This window comes from Plasmodium vivax, chromosome 12 (assembly GCF_000002415.2).
Source record: "Plasmodium vivax chromosome 12, whole genome shotgun sequence".
Classification (NCBI taxonomy): Eukaryota; Apicomplexa; class Aconoidasida; order Haemosporida; family Plasmodiidae; genus Plasmodium; species Plasmodium vivax.
Window position 1 is genome coordinate 1,262,533 of NC_009917.1, and position 21,030 is coordinate 1,283,562.

The window sequence follows — 21,030 nt, forward strand, 5'->3', positions numbered from 1 at the left end:
CGTGCCGAACGCATGCGCTCCTTCCTGGCCTGACTGGACAGAAATGAAAAAATGTGAAAGAGAGAAATGCAAAAGAAAGAAATGAGAAATGCGAAATGCTAAATGAGAAAATGCGAAATGAGAAACGCGCTGAAGACTAACCGGAGCGGCCAAAATAATGCGAAATAAAATAAGCTTGGAAATAAAAAGGACGCGCCCCCCTTCTCTCCGAAAGTGCGTGCCTCCTTAATTCAGTCGCGCCAATTGATTCATTTTTAAATGCACAGGTGCGGGTGCAGAAAGACAGTGGGGGTAGGAAAATTGCCCACGTCTGTGTAAAGGCGCACATGCACGCATCTACACCGCGCGGTGGGGAAAATTGCTTGGTTTAACAAAAAAAAAAAAAAAAAAAAAAAATAAATAATACGAAATGTTGCGAAATGATACCAAATGATGCGAAATTTTGCGAAGCGGGGGAAAAATAACTCTTCCGATAACGCAAAAACACCGCTTCTTCATCTAAGTGGTGAATTCCCCCCGCGCGCGTTTCTCTTTCCCGCGAAAGTCACGTGAGGGGCTGGGAGGCAAATTTTCCCGGCGTAACTGGGATAGGCAAATAATTGGCATACACAAATGGTACGCGCGTAAAACGAATAGTCACGTGGCACGCACGTAAAACGAATGGTCACTTGGCACACGCGTGGGCGCGCGGAACACTCGTCGCGTAAACGCATAAACAGGGAAGAAACTAACGAAACTAACGAAGTGAACGAAACGAACGAAAGGAACAGCCACGAAAATGCAAAGGAACAAATGAACATAACACGCGTATGCACGTGGGCATACCAACACGAATTAAACATACACTCACGTGCTTTTGTGAGCGACAGGGAAGAAAATGTCTCCTTAAAAAAAAAAAAAGCAAAAGGGAACACGCATACGTTGGTAATTGCATACATATGGATGGGATGCATGCCATGGGGATTTTACTTAGATCCATGCGTCACTGGGAAAAGGTGTAACTCTGCATTTGCGAAAAAAAAAAAAAAAAATAAATAAATAAAAATAAAAATAAAAAATACCTGTCATGACTTCAAAAAAAAAAAAAAAATAATAAATTTTCCTCAAAATGAATTTTTCTTAAGGACGTAAAGGAGTAGATTTACTCATTTGCAAATGTGACGGTATGACAATTTCACGAGTCGATCTGCTTTTTTCCCTTTTCGATGATTCTTCTGCTGAGGCCGTTTACTACCCATTTGCCAAGTTTTCTTCCCCGTGGGGACATTTTCCGCCGCGTACGCCACGATCGTTTTCACAACGCACACTTTGGAAGCGCCGAACGGAGGGAAATTTATTCTTAACGTTACAGATAAGCGGTTGCTTAAAAAATAAGAAAGGGAGGGGTGACATAATATTAACATTCCTTTCTTTTTTTTTTAACATTGACAACAGCGTTCCTTTTTTTTATATGCTAATGATTTTTTTTGGCCCGCTTCCTCGTGCTGTCGAAAAATTTCCCCTGTTTGTGTCTGCACAATGGGGGGAGAAACATTTACACACGCGGGGAAAACTGCGAAAAGGCTGCGAAAAAACTGCGAATGAACGGGGGAAGAGCGCCGGCCAGGTCGACCTGCGAAGCAACGCAAAAGGGAGCGAAAAAGACAAATGGTAAACTGTTTGCGGCGCATCCGTTATACGATGGCACATCAAATTCCAACAGCAGGCGGGCCGCTAAAAAAATTGAGGTAGCCTAAAGCCATAGCAGCATCAGAAGAGTCATGTGTTTGGAAATGATGCAATACGTGGAAAAAAAAACGTAAAAAAAAAAGGGATAAACTGTGTGGAAGGTTTGATCAATATGTTGGCTAATTAAAGAACACGCATTGGTTGAGAAATTACTTTGTTATGAACGTACTTGGTTGTTAATACACTTGATTAAGAACTCACTTGACCGTTTCGCCGCAAATCGGCGAGCGAATACACGAACTGACAAATTGACGCATCAATGAGCCCATGCCACAAGATTGTCGAGGTGGGCACGCTGGCACAAAAAAAAAAAAAAAAAAAAAAAAATGGGATTAGCTAGCTGCGGGCCACAACTTGCTCAAAGACGAACAAAAAAAAAAAAAAAAAAAGGAAAATAAAAAGAAAAGAAAATAAGATGCAGTGAATGGGGGAAACGCGGGTAGGTTGCCCCCGTAGAAGTCTTCACATATGAGAAGCCAAAACTGTTAAAGTGATCTGCACACGACGATGATTATTTTTTTCTCGATTGGTCTGAAGCTGGCGTGGAAAGTGTCCCCGTCCTCACTAGGGGGAGGGGGGGCATACACTGTCATATTATTCTTTGCTTCTGTCCCGATTGCCCTTGCTTCACCCCCCCATGGCTTCACCCCCCCATGGCTTCACCCCCGCCGTGGCTTCATATCTTGACGTACTTGTACTGGAACTTCTTCAGGCGGAGCTTCTTACTGTTGCACTCCTTCGAGTTGTGCTCGTTGATGGCCGCCATGGACATGTCCTTCGTATACTTGACCGACTGCTCCATGAGGGTCATGATGTCCCGGTTGAGTTTGTAAAAGGCGCTGCTCCTAATTTCAATGGAGCACTTCATTTGTTCCCGGTAGTTCTGCTTTATCCACTTGATCTTGTAATCATATTTTTGGCAGAACTTGCAAAGGACCAGCTCGTTGTTCTTATAAACCTTCGAATGCATGTTCCCGCAGATGTGGTGGTAGCTGTTAAAGCACTTGTCGCACATGGTGAGGTTGCCGCAGCTTTTGCACTTGCGGCACACCTCGTCGTCCGCGAAGCCCTTGTCGATCAGGTTCCACATCTCGTGCTCCGCGCCCACGATGTTGTGCAGGATGTAGCTATACTGCGGGGGGGGGGAAAAATAGCAGAAAATGGGTGAAACGGCAAAGAATGCATAGAAGCGGGCATATAAAAAAATTAAGCAAAAAAATGCCTTGCTATGCCACGCTACGCCCGCTACGCCGCGCGGCCACCGCTAATCCCCGCTATGCCGCTGAACCCACCTGCTGAATCCGGCGCAGCTGGCCAATCTTTATGAGCGAGGGCAGGAATAAATTGAAGGCGTTGATGATGTTCCTCTCCCCGTCGGAGAAGGACGAAACCAGCAGCTTCCAAAACTCGCTCAGCGCGTTGAACGGCTTGGACCTCAAAGACAAAAACTGATTCCTCTCGAAATTGAGGTCATAGAAAACCCACGTGGAGAAGCACTCCATGAGCCTCAAATTGATGGCATTCATCTTGTTGTATTTGTATAACGCTTTGGTTCCCACGGCCTCCAGGTTAACTACCCAATCCTGCATCTTCCTGTGCAGGTTGTTAAAATTTTCTATCGGATTGAATATGTCATTGTCCGTGATTTCTATGTCGCTCACTTCGTTTTCCGTCTCCTCCTTCTTCTTCAGCTGGTGGTTCATGCAGTTCGCCGAGTTGCACAGGCACTCGAAGTTGTTGAACACGAAGTTGTAGCTGCAGGGGGGGAGAAGCAAAAGTGGGGAAGCGGTTGGAGAAGCATAAATGAGGAGGCGGTTGGAGAAGCATAAATGAGGAGGCGGTTGGAGAAGCATAAATGAGGAGGCGGTTGGAGAAGCATAAATGAGGAGGCGGTTGGAGAAGCATAAATGAGGAGGCGGTTGGAGAAGCATACATGAGCAGGCGGTGTGATGCGCAAATGTAGGCATGCACATCCGCACATGCACCCCCTCACACGGCAGACCCACCTGTAGTTGTACGTGATCTCCTCCCCCGCGGGGATGTCCTGCTGGGCAAAGATGCCAATGCGGTAGAAGCCGCGCACGATCCACTTCTGCGAAACGCTGTTGGGCGAGCAGGAGTGGTTAACGAATCTGGAGATGCTGCCCTTCCTCCTGCTGTCAATGTGCACATCGCGGTTGATCTGAATCGAGTACCAGTTGTACATGTCTGTTTTTTTGCTTTCCTCCTGGTAGGCCTCCATCCTTTCTTCAAATTCCTTCTTCCCCAGGACCTCCCCGACGTACTCGCATATGAGTTCCCCGTTCTTAATGTCCCGCTTGCAGAACACTCCGTAGCCGGTGCGCTCCGTCTGTTTTATCTGCAGGGGGGGAAAAAAACGGTGTGGTGAAAACGTAACGTAAAAAAGGGAAGCAGTAGGTGGTAAGCAGTGAACAGTAAGTGGTATGCAGTGAGCAGTAGGTGCTGTGCACCACGTGGTGGGCGGCAAAGCAACCCGCCCACGCGCGAACGCACCACTCAAACGCGCCGCCATGAAGCAGCCCCACCTCCAGGTCCTTTATCGCGGAGTGCTTGAACGGCCGGTTGAAGCACTTCTTGTCCTGAATCTGAATGGGCAAGTTGCACCTGTTCTTGGAGCACTGAATTTTGCTCAGCGAATTGTAGCAGCTGAAGGGGTCGCACTCCCCCTGGCACAGGCACCTATAGTCATCAGATTTGCACGACAGCAAGTTCTTATTCTGATCATTCACATACACATTCTTCGAAATGTACTCAAAATTTAAGTAGTGACTGTACTTCTTCAAAACGCTCACATCTATTTTGCAGCCATTTTTGGTTAGCTGCGAAAAATCAGTTAAATCCATTTTTCCATTTTTGAACATTTTTCTCTTCCCTCTTCCAACGTCCTCTTCTGCTTCTCCGTCATTTTCGTTCACCTGGTGGGGTCTGCCCTCCACAGTGCTCACCATTTTTGCAGATTTCACGTCGGTATTACTTCGCACGTTCATCCTTCCACCAACGGGTCTTCCCCTGCCTATTTCTTCTTTCCACTCTGCGGTGTCTCCCTTTTTACCGCCCATGTGCGGGTTCGCTCTCCCCTGCAGATCGGCAGCGAAACATCTGCCTTGGCTCACAGATAAACTTCCATTCGCAGCAGACCTGGCTGCTACCCCGTTGCGGTCTGCTGCTACCCCGTTAAGGCCTGCTGCTACCCCATTAAGGCCTGCTGCTACCCCATTAAGGCCTGCTGCTACCCCGTTAAGGCCTGCTGCTACCCCGTTAAGGCCTGCTGCTACCCCGTTAAGGCCTGCTGCTACCCCGTTGAGGTCTGCTGCTACCCCTTGTGCGTTGTCCTCCGCACTGGGGGGGCTCCTACCCAGCGGTAATCCCTGACGCGCTCTTTCTCGCACACTGGGCCCGATAATGCTGGCCGCGTTTTTCAGCTCCTTGTACAGTATGTTCAGCAAATCGTTGGAGACCCATTTGGTCTTTTCCTCCTCCTGTTTGCCCCTGCCCTGTTCTTCATCCGCGGGGTCGCCATTAGCGGTTTCGCGGTTAGCGACGGCTCCGTTAGGGGCTCCTCCGATAGCCGCTTCCTCCCCACAAAGCGCGCTCTTCCTTGCCTCCTCATCCAACGCGCGCTCCTCCACCTTGCCGTCGGTTCCACCCGGGGCGGCGTCATTCCGTTGGCCCCTCTTCACCGCATTCTTCCTGCAGCTGGCGGTTCTCCCTTGGTCGTTACCTTCAAACTGGGGTGCTGACTGAAGTGCACACTGGGGTGCACACTGGGCTGCAGATTTTTGTGCACATTTTTGTGCACACTGCGCTGCAGATGGTTGAGCTTCATTTGGGGGGCCACCCTGTAAAACGCACGGTAAACCGATTTGTAGACCACTTTGCAAACCGCTTGGTAAACCGCTTTGTTGACCACTTTGCAGCCCGCTTTGCAAACCGCTTTGATGCCCCTCCTGGCGCTCCCCCTTGCACCCATCTGCGAGCGCCTCCCCCGCGCCCCGCTTCTTAAACAGAAAAATCACAAAATTGATAAAGTCCTCCCGAAAGGTGCACAAGATGTTAATGTGTTCTTCGCACTCCTCACTTATCCTGTGTGGGTTCATTTCGTTTAAAGCCAACAGGGACTTTTCCATGTGAAGAATTCGCCTGACCTTGATCAGAACGTAATAATTATATTCTGCTTCGCTCTGGAAGTGCTCCCTCGTATACAGGTTGCAAATCATCTTGGGGGACAACAGGTTCTTGCATAACTGCTCCATTTTGCAATTACTAATTTTTTTTAAATTTCGCGTGCTTAGGGTTTCCCCCTTGGAGTGCCTCTCCTTGATGTGTACACTCACCCGTTTGCCGCAAATTTGATTTGCACCTCCCTCCACGGTGAGGGCGCCGAGGGGACGCTTCTCCACCTTTGCAACGACAGTTGGCAGGCCCTCCCCCTCAACAGTGCCACTCGCTACGCAGCTCCGCTTCGATAAGGAGTTCCCTTTCTGCAGAGCACAGCCGTCCGGGTTGCTCTTCGTAAAGTCGCTCAGAATGTTAATGTCCAAATTGTAGTTCTTCAGTATTTCTATATCGTTGGCGTTTGAGACTTTCCTTTTCTTCTTTTTAAAAGTGCCATCCTCATTTGTGCCACCACCTATGCGGTCAGTTATGCCGCCACCTCGGCCGCCGTGCTCCTTGGCCGCCTCACCGGTGATGTCCTTTTCCTTCTCCAAGTGGGTCGCCTCCTTTTTGCCGCGCCCAGCCGCTGCCATTTCGCTCGCCAGCTGCAAGTTGCCTTTATAACTGTGGTTCGCTGGCAGGGAATTTTCCGCATTGTGGGGGGGGACCTCACCACCGCTGCCATTTATCAGAAGCTCCTCCTGCATGTGAGGGCTCACCCCCACCGGGGAGACCACCACTACGGGGATGTCCTTGCCAACGCACTTGATGGACTCCCCCTCAGCGCAGGAATCCCTCGCCTGAGATTCATTCGTTACGTAAAAGACGTCTCCTTTTCCCCCTTCTTCCGTTAAATCAAACAGCACTTTTTCCTTTTCCTTCTTCTGGCCCAAGTTAGGGGGCGACACGGCACCCACAGAAATATGCACAACATTGCTTCTGTTCTTTTCTCCCTCGAAAAGGTACTCAACATCGTCGGTGATGGTAACTCCGTTTGGGGAGCTGCCCGGTTTTATCTTCCCCTGCTGCTGCTCGACAGTCTGTGCCCCTTCGTCTCTGGAAGATAGGGCTACATTTGTACTGTTTCTTTTTTCAAACTGGTGCAACCCTAGGGGCGTGGTTTCTCCTGCGGGGTTCGTAACATTGATGGAGACACGCGCAACGTTGTCTTTTTTTTCCTCCACCGGTTGGGGGGGCAACGCCAACGGGTTGGGGCCGCTTCGCATGACACTTCTATCTCCGCCTCGGTTAGCAGTACGACTGCCGCTGCTCCCCCGTTTGTGCTTCTGACCCGCCGCGGCGATAGCACAAGCTGGGTTCTTACCTGTAACAACGGCGCTACCCCCGGGGGGGCTGTCACCCTTCTCATCTTGGGCAACCTCCAGTGCCCCTTCCACCCCAGTGGTGAGCTTTTCAAATCGACTGAGCAACATCTGCATGTGCTTCTGCTTGTAGTACTCAATGTGGCTCGAGCAAAACATCATTTTTTGCTTAAAAGAAATAATGTAATTGCTAGTCATGCAGTGGAGGTGAACAGACTTGAGGCACTTTACACATCTGAAGAGGCAACTGCTTCTTTTATTTTTCACCTTCTCCAAATTTACAATGTAAAATTCTTTGCACACGTAGCAGACGTGTAAGGGGCATATATACTTGCTGAGTTTTAAATGGCCCACTGAGTTTTTCCCCAACTCGTCAACTTTGGCTAGCTCGCTGCTTCCCGCTGGGGCGTTCAAGGCGGTGCGCCTATTATCTGGGCTGTCCCTTTGGTCACTGCCATCAAGGGGGGTCTTCTTCACACAGGTTCCATTTTTGTACGTACTTGCTGTGTTTCCCTGGAGGGGTCCACTCGGCTTCTCCCCCCTCTCTCCCCTCTCACCCTTCTGATTCGTCTGATTCGTCTGATTCGTCTGATTCGTCTGATTCGTTTGATTCTTCTCAATTTTTTTATTTAACGTGACGCCTTTCTTCCTGCCATAGCGCTTCTTTTTCCGGTAGTAGTTTCGCCTCTTCTTCCACTTCCGTCCCCCCGGGGACTCCTCCTTGGCCCTGTCCTCCGGGTGACTGCCTCCTCCTCCCCCTTGGCTGCCACTGCTTCCCGAGTTGGGTGCAGCCAAGTGGGTACAATAATAATACTGCTTCAAACAATCGGTGCTCATCAGCTGCAACTTCTCAACGCATTGGGTGTGAAGAAACATGTTGCAGAGGGGGTAGTAGCAGGGGATGAGTCCATCATTGGTTGTAACCTCTTTGCACAAGGAGCAGAAGTTAATATCGTAGAGGCAGAAGAAACAAATAAAATTGTTCGCCATTCGTTTGACGTGACTCACGCACTTCATGTGGAAGGTCCTCCCACACGATATGTTGCATGTGTAGAGGTGCTCCTTGGCTTCACTTGCGGTTAGCAAGTTGCTCAAATTGAAAATGTTTTGCTCACAGTACTCGCAGAAGTGGAAGGCCTTCTCGTCGTCCAGGCCGCTCCGGCTATACTGCCCGTAGCACTTCAGCACATCCTCGTAGTAGCCGTTCATCAGCTTGGCCAGCTCCTCTTTCAGCGGCAGGCCGAGCGCCTCGCGGTTGCCACTATCGATGTTAACACTGGGGGGGCCTCTCAACTTCTCCTTCGATTTGCTCCTTCCGCCCGCCTTCTCCGCCTCGACGGGTTTCTTCAAGCTGCTCGGAGCCGTTCCCTCGACGAGACTTGCGCCATTCGCCACGCCGCCACTCACAGCAGTACCATCCATCGCCGCGCTACCCGCCGCGCTACCTGCCCCGCTGTGCTTCCTACTGCCCTTCCTCCTGACCCCCAACTCGTCATTGCTATGGCTTATGCCCAGGGCGTTACTGCCACCGCTGGGCCCCGCATCCCCCTCATTATTCGTCAAAGAGATGAAGCTCTGGGCTGGCAGGTCTTTCCTCTCCGCTGATGCGCCTCCACCGCTACTACTATTACTGCTGCCGACTAGGTGCAGACTAGCCTGAATCTTGCTGCTGTCCTTGCCTCCTTGGGCTCGACAAGTTCTCTGGAGCGTATTTGCGCCGTTCTTCGGCTGCTTATTACTTTTAGGGCATGCAGTTGGTTTGTTTTCACCCCTGATGGGGTTACTACCCGGGTGATTCGTGGAGGGGTCACTGCTCTTTCCTCGCCGCTCGGAAGCGGTACTCGCACTGATCGAGTTGTTTGCGCTGCCCCCCTGCTCCGGTGGTAGGGGCTGGCTCACCCCCCCACCCTGAGGGGCCTCTCCGTAGCTCTTCAACAAATCCTTTATGTCTTTATTCAGAACAAGGTTATTCTCCTTGCAGTATTTTATAATCTCCATGGGGATTTGTTTTTCCCCTGCGTGTGCGACTTGGTGGGGAGGCGCCGCTTGGTCGCCCACCCCGATGGGCACGTTGCTATTGGCACTGCCATTACCGTTGCTATTGACACTGCCATTACCGTTTCCACTACCACTGCTGTTGCCTTTGCGGCTGCTTCCGCGGCTACTTCCACGGCTGTTACTTCGGTTGCCGGCGCCTTTGCTAGCACTCCTGCCGTTGCCACTGCTGGAGTCATTACCAATCGAAATGGTGATGGCGTTACTGCTCGCACCGATGGGAGGGCCAAAAGGGGGAGCCTTCTCATGAGATGCGCTTCTCCCCCCCAGAAACGAATCCCCTCCTCCCACCTTGCCACTGTTCCCATCGTAGCTGTCAGGGATAATTATCTCCGTCTGGGCATCACCTACCTTGTTAGCATTATTACCCTGCTTGTTTTTTTTCTTCCTCTTTTTCTGCTCTAGGTTATTTTTCCCTTCATCTATGTGGGACAAGACCAAAGGGTCTACGTTCCTTCGGTCCAAACTGTTCATTTGCATTCTGTTTTTTTCGCTAGCTGGGTACTCGTTTCTGCTTCCCTTTGGGTTCTGCTCTTTGGGGTCTACTTCGACGAAGTGGACGTTGCGCATGGGTTTCTGCGGGGCACCTGGCTCTTGGCTTCCACTCGAGGGGATGGCGCTCGGCTGGGTGTCCTTCACATGGTGCTCGCCAACCTGCTTACCGATACCCTGCTTGCCGCTACCCGGCCTGCCGCTTCGTTCCCGATTGCTCCCCTCCCGGCTGTTCGCCCTCCTGCCGCTAAGCGAGTGGCCAGCCAAATCCTGATTGTTCACCGCCTTTCCATTTGTGCCTCTGTAACTTGGCGGGTTTACACTTGGCCCACTTCCGCCTGGGCCTCCTCCCCTGCTGGCCATCTTATTCATCGCATAATTGTAACTATCCACACCGACGTAGTGCTCCCCGCCGCTGTAGTGATCTCCACTTCTGTAAGGCTCCCCGCTTCTGAAGGGCTCCCCGCTTCTATACGGCTCATCATACGGGTTGGAGCCTCCACTGGGGTACCGAAAGAGACCCGCCTTGCATTCACCCTTATATGTGCTCTTGTTGATGCTGTTAATATTTTTTATGTAACTTTTGCAAATGTCGGCGATGTTCGAATACACGTGCTGCTGTTGATGCAGCTGGTGGGGCTGCTGAAGGTGCTGCTTCTGCTGCTGTTGGAGCTGCCTTTCCTTTGCCCTCTCGCTGCCCCTTCTGAAGCCGCTTTTGTAGAGAAACGCGTCCGCCGCCCTCCTGCCGCCCTCCGGCAGCACCATGTGCGAACGCCGATCATCATAGGCGGCCAGGGCGTCCTGCCTCCTTTCTCTGTACTCACGGGGGTCTTCAATAGCTCGCCTGTTTCGATAGGTCTCTTCCCGCCCGCCGAGCACCTCCTCCTCGTAGTCCTCCTCGAAACGTTGCACGAACCGCTCGTCCGCGTGGCGATCCAGGTGACGATCCAGAAGGCGGTCCCAGTGGCGGTCGACTTGACGACCCATTTGGCGATCCACGTGACTTTCGTAGTCTTCATCGTATCCCCTGAGATGGGGTGCGTCCACGTGTCGACTGCGACGCCCCTCGAGGTGCCGATCGTAATACGCGTCGTAGGGTCTATCGTAGGGTCTGTCGTAGGGTCTGTCGTACGGTCTGTCGTACGGTCTGTCGTACGGTCTGTCGTAGGGTCTATCATATGGCCTGTCGAAGGACCTCTCGTAGCGCCTATCGGATGGCCTATCATGACGCTCATCATAACGCGCTTCATGACGCCCATCATAGCGCCCCTCGTAACGCTCTTCATAACGTCCCTCATGATGCCCATCGTGACGCCCATCATAGCGCCCCTCATATCGCCCATCGTACGGCAGGTCGTACTCCCCTGAAGGAGACACCTCATAGTCTGCCTCCCCCTCCTCCTCGGGTTGCACTCGGTACTCCTCCTTCTTAATACTGTATAACATATCTGCGAGGTTAATTATCTCCAGCTCGTCCGGCGTGCTGTTATTCCTCTTCGAGTCGTCGTGCTTCCCGACGCGCTTACTCATTCTGAGCTTGTTTCCCCTGCTCCCGTCATCGCCATGGGCATCACCACCGCCAATGCCATCTCCACCGCCTATTCCATCACCATCACCACCATTGTAGCTGCTGTGGAAGGAACTAAACAGCTTGTTCTTCATGAGACTGTCAAAATTGATAGACTCAAGTTGCTCTACATTTTTCTGTCTAGTGAGGAGCCACTCGATGTTTTTTTGCTCCTCATTTAGGACGTTGTGTCTGTAGAGCGTTTTCCTATTGTTGTTTTCGTAGCAGCTTATGGACGCGCTGTTGCGTTTGTACGAGGCTTCCTCGTCGCCCACCATGTCCTCGTCGTTTGACACTCCCTCCTCGTCCTCTTCATCCCCATTTCGGTCAATGTGGTCTCTGTGTTCATCGTGTCCATTGTGGTTAGCGTGCCCTCTGTGCCCACTGTGGCTGTCTTCCTCCTCACGGGGGTGACTACGACTGTGGGTCCCCTGTTCGCTGCCCTTCCTGTACTTATAATTATTCACCCCGCCGACGCTGTTACTGCTGCCACTTTTCCCTCTTCCGAAGTGGCCCTTATCTCCCCTCAATGGGCCATCCTGAGAGGGGTCCCTCTTCTCATACTCTGCACCCACCATGCCGAAGGGCATCTTCACCTCCTTGGCATGGTTACTTTCGCCACGATTCCTCAACGGGGTTAGCTGTCTACTTTTCGATTTGCCTTTATATACATTTGCGCTTTCTTTGCTCGATGGGGCAGGCTTACTTTGGGGGTTCTTTCTTTCCATATTTTATTTTCCTTCCTGTGGTTTAGGGTTTACGGTTTAGGGTTCAGGGGGAGGGGTGCAGCAAAACATTCACTTACAGAGGGGGGAGGGGGAAAGTATAAAAAGACAAACCGTTCGGCAAAAGTGCCCATGCAAAATTGCGAACGAAAAATGGAGTGGTCCAAGTGGCACAGGCCAACTGGAGCGAGACAAATAAAGAGAGCCAAATGGGGAGAGCCAAATGGGGAGAGCCAAATGGCGAAGATTTGGCCGAGTTAAAAATATGCGCGTCGCTACAACCGGGGTCTACGCGCGAGTCCGCTTACTGTCCAGAGGAACGCGCGAAAGTATTCCCTGGTTGCAGCTGTGAGAACACGCGCAGAGGAACAAAAACAATGAAAAGGTAGGGAGCCACTCATTGGCAAATGAGTGACATTTGCAGTGCCATGCGTATGATGAATGCCGCTACTCGTCTGCTAGCATATATGCCTAGCAGGGCATGGGAAGAGAGGTGGCTGCCAAAAAGGATTCAAAAGCCCCGCGCTGGCACGAGCATTCTTTCGTTTCCTTCGGTTTCGCCGCCTTCCGCTACCTGCCCGGAATTCTCTCCATAAGGATACGGGCAAGTAAGCGCATACAAGGACATACATGCATATTTTTTTTTTTCAAAAGGCCCCCATGTGGTTTTGCAAATAGAAAAACCACATTAGAAATGGGCTGTTCTGAAAAAGAGGAAAAAATTGAAAAATTGAAAATTGAAAAATTGAAACATTGAAACATTGAAAAATTGAAAATTTAAAGAGTTGAAAATTTAAAGAATTAAAAATTTAAAGATTTAAAAATTTGAAGGATTGAAAAAAGGTTAAAAAAAAATTAACAACAATTTGAACAATGATCGAATGAGATTTGAATTTTTTTTTTTTTTTTTCTTGGGGGAAGCCGCCGAAGAAAAAAAGGCCAACGAACGGGCAGCAAAAATCAAGGGCAGGCGCAGCAGTGTTACCCAAGTTCCGCCCCCGCGTCCTGCCAAAGGGCCATGCTATGCCTTGCTCGGAGAAACGAGCCTAACGTATATGCTATCGCACGGCGCGCATTATGAGTATGTAATGCGTCATGCGTATGTGGCACATACATCATGCGAGCATTATACATGAAATGTTAATGTTAATGTTATGCTTAATTTGTTCTTATGCTCATATTCCCATTCTCGTTTGCATTCCCACTTATGCTTCTTCAATTTTACATCATACGTGGGGCATTAGCCAGCAGGCACAGTCACATGGTCAGAGGGCGAGCTGCTCCTACGCGCGGTGCCTGGGCCGAAGCGGGCACGGACCCAATACGCATTACAATGCTATATCATTTATATATACGCCCAAGGCGGCGCCCCTGCGGAAGCGAAAAGAATTAACCCGCAAGGGGAGCAGTTCAGGCCGCAGAAAGGCGAAAAAAAAAAAAAAAAAATACATATATTATATACATTCACTTAGGCATATTCGTGTAGGCAACTCACGCAGCCATATTCATGTAATATGTATGTACGAATAACCATGTTATGCAAATTCTGGGACTATTCCCACGTCCGCTTTACCATCACAATCGTACGTAGCCCCACGTTTGGTGAAGGATCAAATATGGAAGGAGAAAAAAAAAAAAAGCTCATGCGTTTAGTTTTTTTTTCGCCTGAACAGTTCAGAAGAGGAAAAAAAAAAAACGAAAAGAAAAGGGAAAAAAAAAAGGAAAAAAAAACGAACAAAAAAACGAACAATAAAACGAAAGAAAAACGAAAAAATAGAAAAAAAAACAAAAAGGCAATAACTAACTGGAAAGAAAAATAAGCTAACAAATCCAAACGAATTCGAGAAAATGGCGGAAAAAAAATGATTGCTCCCATTTGTTCAAACGAAACAGATTAATTCAACCTGTTTCATTCTGGTTCAGCGTCACTGCGGTTTGGTTTGCTTTCGTTTCGTTTCGCTCGATTCAGCTTCACCATCGTTTGGTTTGGTTTCGCTTCGCTTCGATTCACTTCTTCCTTGCGTTCGTTCGTTTTTTCCTCCCGTTTTTTTTCCCATTTTTTAATTTTTTTTGCCAACTGAAATTGCCAGCAATCCATGCCATTTATGTAGAAGAGCGGCGCCATGAAGAAGTTAACCAAAAGGTTTTGGAGGGGGGTCCCTTCTTCCATTCCTTTTTTTTGCGAAGTTAAAAATTGCCTTTTTTTTTTGCATTAAAGTAACCGCGTCGTGGCTGCCACATTGAAAGGGATAAATGACTGGCGGGAAAAAAACTTCACAAGTGAGGGAAAACACATCTGTGCTGAGTGTCAACTGGAGGGGCCGCAGTTCTACGATGACCTTCGCCGAAACAGCTCCTCGCCCACGGTTAGACTTCACATGGGTACGCGTACGTTTGACATCGCCATGCATTGGGACACCCCCGCGACGAATTGGACAGCTTGCATTTCTGCCGGGGGGCAAATGGCGAGGGGGTTGTACTTCTCAAAAGGGGAGGCCTTTTCCATGGCGATGTCACCCCAACGTTGCAATAGCAGGCAATTTAATATACAACGTGTGTACCGCCTACTTTTTCGAAATGGGGAAAAGGGCTGGGTTACCTACAGGACAAGTTGCAACCGTTGGTAAAAGGGGCCATATATGCCATCGATGCCCTGAAGGATATTCACCCCACAGAATGTACACGTATGGTAGTCACGTCATGTAGACGCTTCTTCCACCATGCCGCCCATTCCTATGTGTACTCATGTAGGCGCGCTCCCCCAAGGCAGCTGCTACTTGCCGATCCGAGCGTTCCCTCGAGGTGGAGAGTTGCCCCTTCAAAATTGGAGCGTCTCCCGCGCGTGACGAATGGTGGGGTTGCCAAAGTTTTGCCAATCAGGAAAAATGGGGAGGTGACGAAGCGGTGAAAAGGACAAAATAACCCAAATGAGCCAAATGGCGAGAATAGCCAAATGACGAGGCGGCTCGCCCATTTACTTCAAAATGGTCGCAACACAAACGCAACTTTGGGGGGTTTTAAATGAGACGTTTTGATGCACGCACTAAAGAGGAGGGTAAAGCGAAGTAGCTGGCATAATTATGGGAAAGCGCGCGGTAAGTGTAGTGGGGATAATCTCTTTTCACCCTGCACCGCTCAGCGTTCTCTGTTGACCGCTTTTCTTGTGTGCCTCCTTCGCCCCGTTTGCCCCCTCGATGGGCCACAACAATGACCGCCATGCATCAACGAGCAGATGCATCAACGAGCAGATGCATCAACGTGCAGATGCATCAACGGGCAGATGCATCAACGTGCAGATGCATCAACGGGCAGATGCGTCAACGCGCATTCCGCTCATCGTAAAAGGGGCTTCACCACACTGTGGTGGGGAAAAAACGAAGTAAACGAGACACGTGCTAGGTGCCGCGTGCCACGTCAAGCAGTGCGCCGCAAAACGGGGCGCGTACAAACGAAGCACAATTGACGGAGTTCACATCAACGGGGGGACTCCCCTCTGAAAAAGGCCCCCAGCTGCACAACACTTCATACGTTCAAAATGGGCCTCTCAATTTCGCACCAATTAAAAATCCCCCTCTATGTGTGGCAAACTGGGCAATGATTATTCCCCCCACGGTAGGTGCCTCTCCGGAAATGTAAAAAAGCGCCCCCGACTATTCAACACTGTCTTGTGTACGTATTGAGAAAAAAAAAAAAAAAAAAAAAAACCTCCTGGTTGGTGTGAAAAATCTTCAAAGTGGAAGACCACCCAGGAGTATGCATCGACATCCCCCACTCACGTGAACGTCCCTTCCATTTGGTGTTAAAAAAAAAAAAAACTACTGTGTGGTGGGCCATCTCAAATGCGTCAATTGTAATGTCCCTAATTTAAAGAGGAACAAATTGGCAGTCATTCACTCGGTTTATTTAATACTTGCGTACCTGCTGCATTTTTTTTTTTTTTTTTTTTTTTTTTTCACCTTTTTATAAGCGTGTACTACGACTCTTCAGTTCTTCCTCGCGTATGACAAAAACAAAAGTGGGAAGAAGAGACAAGGCAACGTGCGTGCCGCTCCTCTACTTCGCCACGTAAAAGGGGTGGGTGACTTCCCCATTCACAGTTCATCGTTGTGATGGGGTTCCTTTGCCTGCTTTTTAATTGTGTGCAAGTGGGGCGGGAGCTCCATTAGCAGAACGGCCACTGTCCAGGTGATGCTGATGTTGTTTATCTGGGGGGAGGCGGTCACGGTGGTAAAAGAAGTACGCGATGGTGATGGCGATGGTAATAGTTATGGCCGGGGAAAAGGCGGACGTGTGCTCACGCCGGCACACGCTGGTACGTCCCTCTCGCTTATCCGCGCTGCCATCCACCGGCAGACGCGCCAAGTGGACGCTTCGCCCCCTGCACTTACGTAGTTGGTCGACTGGAACGTTATGGGCTGGTCAATCTTCAGGATGTACCGCATGAACTCGTACAGGAATATTAGCCTGCGGGGGGCGCCAAAGAAAAAAAAATAAATAAAATAATAAAATAAATAAAATAATAAAATAAAGTGTAATACAATGCAGTATAATATAATTAAAGCGAAGACGGAACAGGCGAAGCGGCGCAGCATGTGCAAAGGAAAGAGCCCCCTTGGGGAGCCTCTAGGCGAAGGGCCACCCACGCTGCTCACCCGAAGCAGGACGTCTGCGCCTTCTCGATGTTGGCGCCGGGCCGCACCACCTTCACAATTTCGTCAATGGTCAGCGGGCAGACTTCCTTCGCCTTTTCCAAGTACATATTGGAGTCGAGCGCGATGGGGTCGAAGCTCTCTGGGAGGTTCAGAATGTCCTGCGGGGTGAGGAAGCGGCGTGTGAGGAAGCGGCGTGTGTGGAAGCGGCGTGTGTGGAAGCGGCATGTGAGGAAGCGGCGTATGTGGGGAGGGCCAACCCTGGGGAGAATTCCCCCCTCCACCATTTTTGCAAAAATTTGCACCAATTTACACCATTTTTGCGGCATTTCCTGCCGCTTTCGCCCCACTTACGATGGCGAAGTGGTGGAAGTTCTCAATGCCGTAGAGCTTTATGAACCGCTTCAGCTTAAACGGAAGGTCGTCAATCTGCGCGTAGTTGAGGATGGTCTGTATTTGGGCCCTGCACACGTCGATGTTGCCGGTACCCACAGCGACGTAGTCGTCTTCGCTCATCTGCGTCTTCCCGTCATACTCGTGCAGCTCCTCCTCAATGGAAGTCTCGTATAAATTATTGACGTAAAATTTGAAGTTTTTTGGGAAGCAAGCAACTGGAATGAACTTAGTTTTATCACTTGCATTCTTCTGAGCATCCACAACGATTGGGGAGTTCTTCTCCCCTGCGGAGAGGCCCTTTACGTCCACCTGCTCTTCCCCATTATGCTGATGAATAATATAATGGAGGTACGTCTTCATGGCGTTTTGCCTCCCCAACACGAGGTAACTTTTGCAATAAAGATATATGTCATCATCAAAAAGGTGAATCTTCACGACGTTTTTATTTTTATAATTTTCCTCAATCACACTCTTCTTCATTTTTTCGCTGTGTTTATAATTAAACAAATTTTTTATATCTGCGTCCATTTTGGAGAGGGGGAATTTTATTACTACTTGGGCCGTGGCGCCGCCTAGCTCCAGGACCCCTATGATGTCGTTCTCCCCCTTGGTCCCTTCGCTCAATTTGTTCGCTTGGGGAGCCTTTCCGAAGGTAGCCTGGGCCGCATCCCCCGCTGCGGACGCTGCTGACGCGGTGTTCTCCCCATGCGACTCCCCCAAATTGGTGAACGTCACAGGGCTGGGGGTGAACTTCTCCAGAAGGGCGTAAATCGAGACGAAGGACAAAATGGCCTCTTCCTTCCCACTTAGCACTTTGATGAGCAACTCATCAATTAGAAGAAAATCCGTAAAGTTCATTAACAAATATTGCTTTACAAAATTTATGTAACTGTCCGACTCGGTTATGCTGAGCAGTCTGAATCCTCCTGACGCGCGAATCATGATGGGGGTGCTGGATCTTTCTTTTACCTTAACATGTTCATACAGAAATGTTTTTATATTTTTGAAATACTCATAAAAGGGCACTTTCTCATCATTTGAAAAGTAGTTATTCAGGAGGTACACCAACCCTGGGGTCGTTCTGTAACTGATCGATGGGATGTGTATGTTGATTCCTTTTTCGTTTCCCACAATTTTGTACTTGTATATGTGGACCCTCGTTCCCGTGGACCCTGCGTCAATGACCACTGCCTTGTGCAGGTGACTTCCATCCGTGGTCTGGTTCCCCCTGGTGCTTATCCCTAGGTATATTATCACCGCGCACACCAGCGCTAGGAGTCGAAACGGCTGCTTGGGGGAGCCTCTTCCATTTTTCATTTTCTGGAAAGCGCTTTGTGTGGTAAGTGTGTGTGGGGAGGAAGTTGCTCAGCGTGCGAACGGCAGATAGCCGCTTCGTCCCTTCGCGGAGCGTCTACGTGGGGGAGGGGCGCAGAGGGGTTCGCCTCTACAGAAGTGAGCGCCTCAACAGAAGTGAGCGCATCTACGGACTTGCACGCCAGGCTCTCTTCAGCAGAGGAGCTGCGTAAAAACTGCTCACATCAGCGTGCATGCGACTGCTCCTACGGGCGTGCCTGTTCGTCTCCCCCCTCTATCCCTTCTAAAAACAAACTGGTCGCTCAATCCGCTTCACTGTTAAATGTCCCAGCTGACCTGCTACTGCGGCTTCTTCATTTGACTTGGTTTCCTTCCGCGAGTAACGTTGCGCGCATGGGAGAGTTACTCACTAGCCAGCTTCATCCACAAATGGTTGTGCAAAATGTAGCTCTCCCTTCATCGCCGAGGGGAGGAGGCAAAGAGCCAGTTGCGTCCCACCACTGGAGGTGTGAGACAGGAGGATGTCCTGCCTGTCAGAGCGCAGAGCGGAGCTTTGCCTTACAGTGTGCGAACTTCCTAAGCTTAAAGCTGGTCGCTCCTCTACGTGGTATGTTCCCGTGTGATGTTGGCCAAAGGAAGGGTAAAAAAAAAAAAGAAACGCCACTAAGCTGGAGACGCAGTGAGGGTTACTACTTCGGGAGAGCTACTTACTGCAAGTTGCTCGTTAGCTCATTTTGAATCCTCTCCTGGGGTGAAAAGTAAAAGGGGAAACAAGCCCATGGTACAAAAAAAAAAAAAAAAAAAAAAAAGAAAAAGAAAAAAAAAACGCAGGGTAAAAGCAGCTAAACATGTGAGTGGTTAAAATGAATGAAATGCCCTGCGTAAACGATGCAAAAAATAAATACGTTACGATGTGCCTCTTTAAAAAAAAAAAATAATAAAATAAGGATCCTCTTTTACATCCTTCATATGTACATGTGCACATTTGCTCATCGGAGAAAAAAACGATGAGCTTGCCTAAATGCACAGCTACGGAGGGAAGAGAAAACCTTTTTTCTCTCGCTTCCAAAATTAGGGAGCCACGCGGGAAGGTAACCTTATCATTATGTTGCTTCCCTTGCGCGATAATAAATTGCGGGGTGTTTTTTTTACTTTTTTTTTTTTATTTTCCCTACATGGGTGAGCATATAGCAGATGAGCCTCCCCCCCCCCCGGATTACATAGGTGTACGCATTTGCGCGCGCTATTCACGTTTGATGCAGCTGAAGAGTGACCAACTGGGGCCCTCCAAACATGTTTTGCAAATTCCTTTTTTATAGAAAAATCACAATGATAAAAAGAAATATGTAATTGGACCGAATTGGAGTGAATTGCCCTGAACTGCTTTACCTCTCCATGGTGAGCCAAGCCATGAGGAAGACAAAAGATAGTTGCAATTTTGGAGCCCTTTTTTTTTTACAATGCATAGCGTGGCAGAGCAGCGCGTAGATATACATACATAAAATTTGCGTCCCATTTGAATGGGTCGTCTTAGCTAATGCGAGTTATTTTTTAACTCTCAAGGGAGAAAGAAGTAGACGCACCATCGATATGTGTGTGCAGCTTACGTAGCGTTGTATTCAAATGTGTACGTCCCCCACAACCTGCTCCCCCGTTGATATCTGCGAAGAGGCATCTTCCCCAAATTGTTCATCGTTAAGGTGTGCGTCTCACCCACATATATATTCAAATTAAGTAATTTCCTTTTCTCTTTTTTAAAAAAAAAAAAAATTCATTTTCCGTTGAGCAAAGGAACATGTGCTACACAAGTGGTGAGCCCCTCACGAAAAGGTAAAAAATGAAAAAGGCGTAATCGCACCCTGGGGGGAAATGCTCCATCGTGTGCAATCCCATAATAACACAATTATTGATGGCATAAAAATGTGCGAACTGTAACATCCGTATGGACCTATTGCATTGAAGCTGTCCGATCAGTCGGATGCATGGCGTATGTTCTCCCCAAAAAAACGTTAAGCCATAATTCTTGGGAGACATCCACCCCCAAAATCAGTGGAAAAAATTTTCCTCAAAATGAAATTTTTTTTTTTTTTTCCTTGCGGTGTTTATCGCCATTTTTACAATCCCAACAAATTTACACCAATTAAGAAGGCCTTCAAAATGGGCACCACAATTTTTGAGAAAGCTTCTTTAAAACTATTGCTATTTATTTTTCCATTCTGCATGCGCGCGCTCCTTTTCGAACCCCAATCGAATTGTAGACATAAAAAATTAGCAGCAGTGGTTAAAACATATTTGTTAACCACCCGGGGGGAAGCAAAACATTGCTGCGTTTTTTTTTGGAAAGATGAAAAAGGGTAAGAGATGGGCTTGCTCAACTGTACATACAATGTTTACATTTCCCTACCAGGGTTGGTAAAAAAAAAAAAAAAATTTCAAAATAGGTTTTTCCTCACCTGCGAGGGTTTGTACCATTGGGAGGAGATGCACGCAGGGATGAGCACATTTTATCCGAGGAAGATGTAAAATAAAAAAAAAAAAAAAAAAAAAAAAAAAAAATACGCCAATGAGCGAGATGTGCTTCTTGCGGGCCTTTCTTTTTTCTTTTT

General features: G+C 48.9%; 2 protein-coding genes across 2 annotated transcripts, besides 13 other annotated features; both read right to left on the reverse strand.

Annotated features, from left to right (window-relative positions):
- The first annotated feature begins 292 nt into the window (after positions 1-292).
- Positions 293-338: a microsatellite.
- A 617-nt stretch (positions 339-955) lies between these two features.
- Positions 956-976: a microsatellite.
- A 1,428-nt stretch (positions 977-2,404) lies between these two features.
- On the reverse strand, positions 2,405-12,068 carry PVX_116765 (hypothetical protein, conserved; the record flags this gene model as incomplete). The annotated part of the gene is made up of 4 exons (XM_001615597.1): positions 2,405-2,860; positions 3,021-3,483; positions 3,735-4,087; positions 4,275-12,068. The coding sequence occupies 4 exons, from the start codon at positions 12,066-12,068 to the stop codon at positions 2,405-2,407; spliced, it is 9,066 nt and encodes a 3,021-aa protein (XP_001615647.1).
- Positions 3,706-3,756: a microsatellite.
- Positions 4,528-4,549: a microsatellite.
- Positions 10,627-10,650: a microsatellite.
- Positions 10,727-10,804: a microsatellite.
- A 1,313-nt stretch (positions 12,069-13,381) lies between the features above and the next one.
- Positions 13,382-13,406: a microsatellite.
- Positions 13,407-14,761: 1,355 nt separating this feature from the next.
- Positions 14,762-14,783: a microsatellite.
- A 1,026-nt stretch (positions 14,784-15,809) lies between these two features.
- Positions 15,810-15,836: a microsatellite.
- Positions 15,837-16,019: 183 nt separating this feature from the next.
- Positions 16,020-16,046: a microsatellite.
- On the reverse strand, positions 16,028-18,427 carry PVX_116770 (nucleoside-diphosphatase mig-23, putative; the record flags this gene model as incomplete). Its single annotated transcript, XM_001615598.1, has 4 exons — positions 16,028-16,270; positions 16,454-16,529; positions 16,718-16,875; positions 17,069-18,427. The coding sequence occupies 4 exons, from the start codon at positions 18,425-18,427 to the stop codon at positions 16,157-16,159; spliced, it is 1,707 nt and encodes a 568-aa protein (XP_001615648.1). The 3' UTR covers positions 16,028-16,156.
- A 428-nt stretch (positions 18,428-18,855) lies between these two features.
- Positions 18,856-18,913: a microsatellite.
- A 140-nt stretch (positions 18,914-19,053) lies between these two features.
- Positions 19,054-19,098: a microsatellite.
- Position 19,099: 1 nt separating this feature from the next.
- Positions 19,100-19,131: a microsatellite.
- The last annotated feature ends 1,899 nt before the right edge of the window (positions 19,132-21,030 follow it).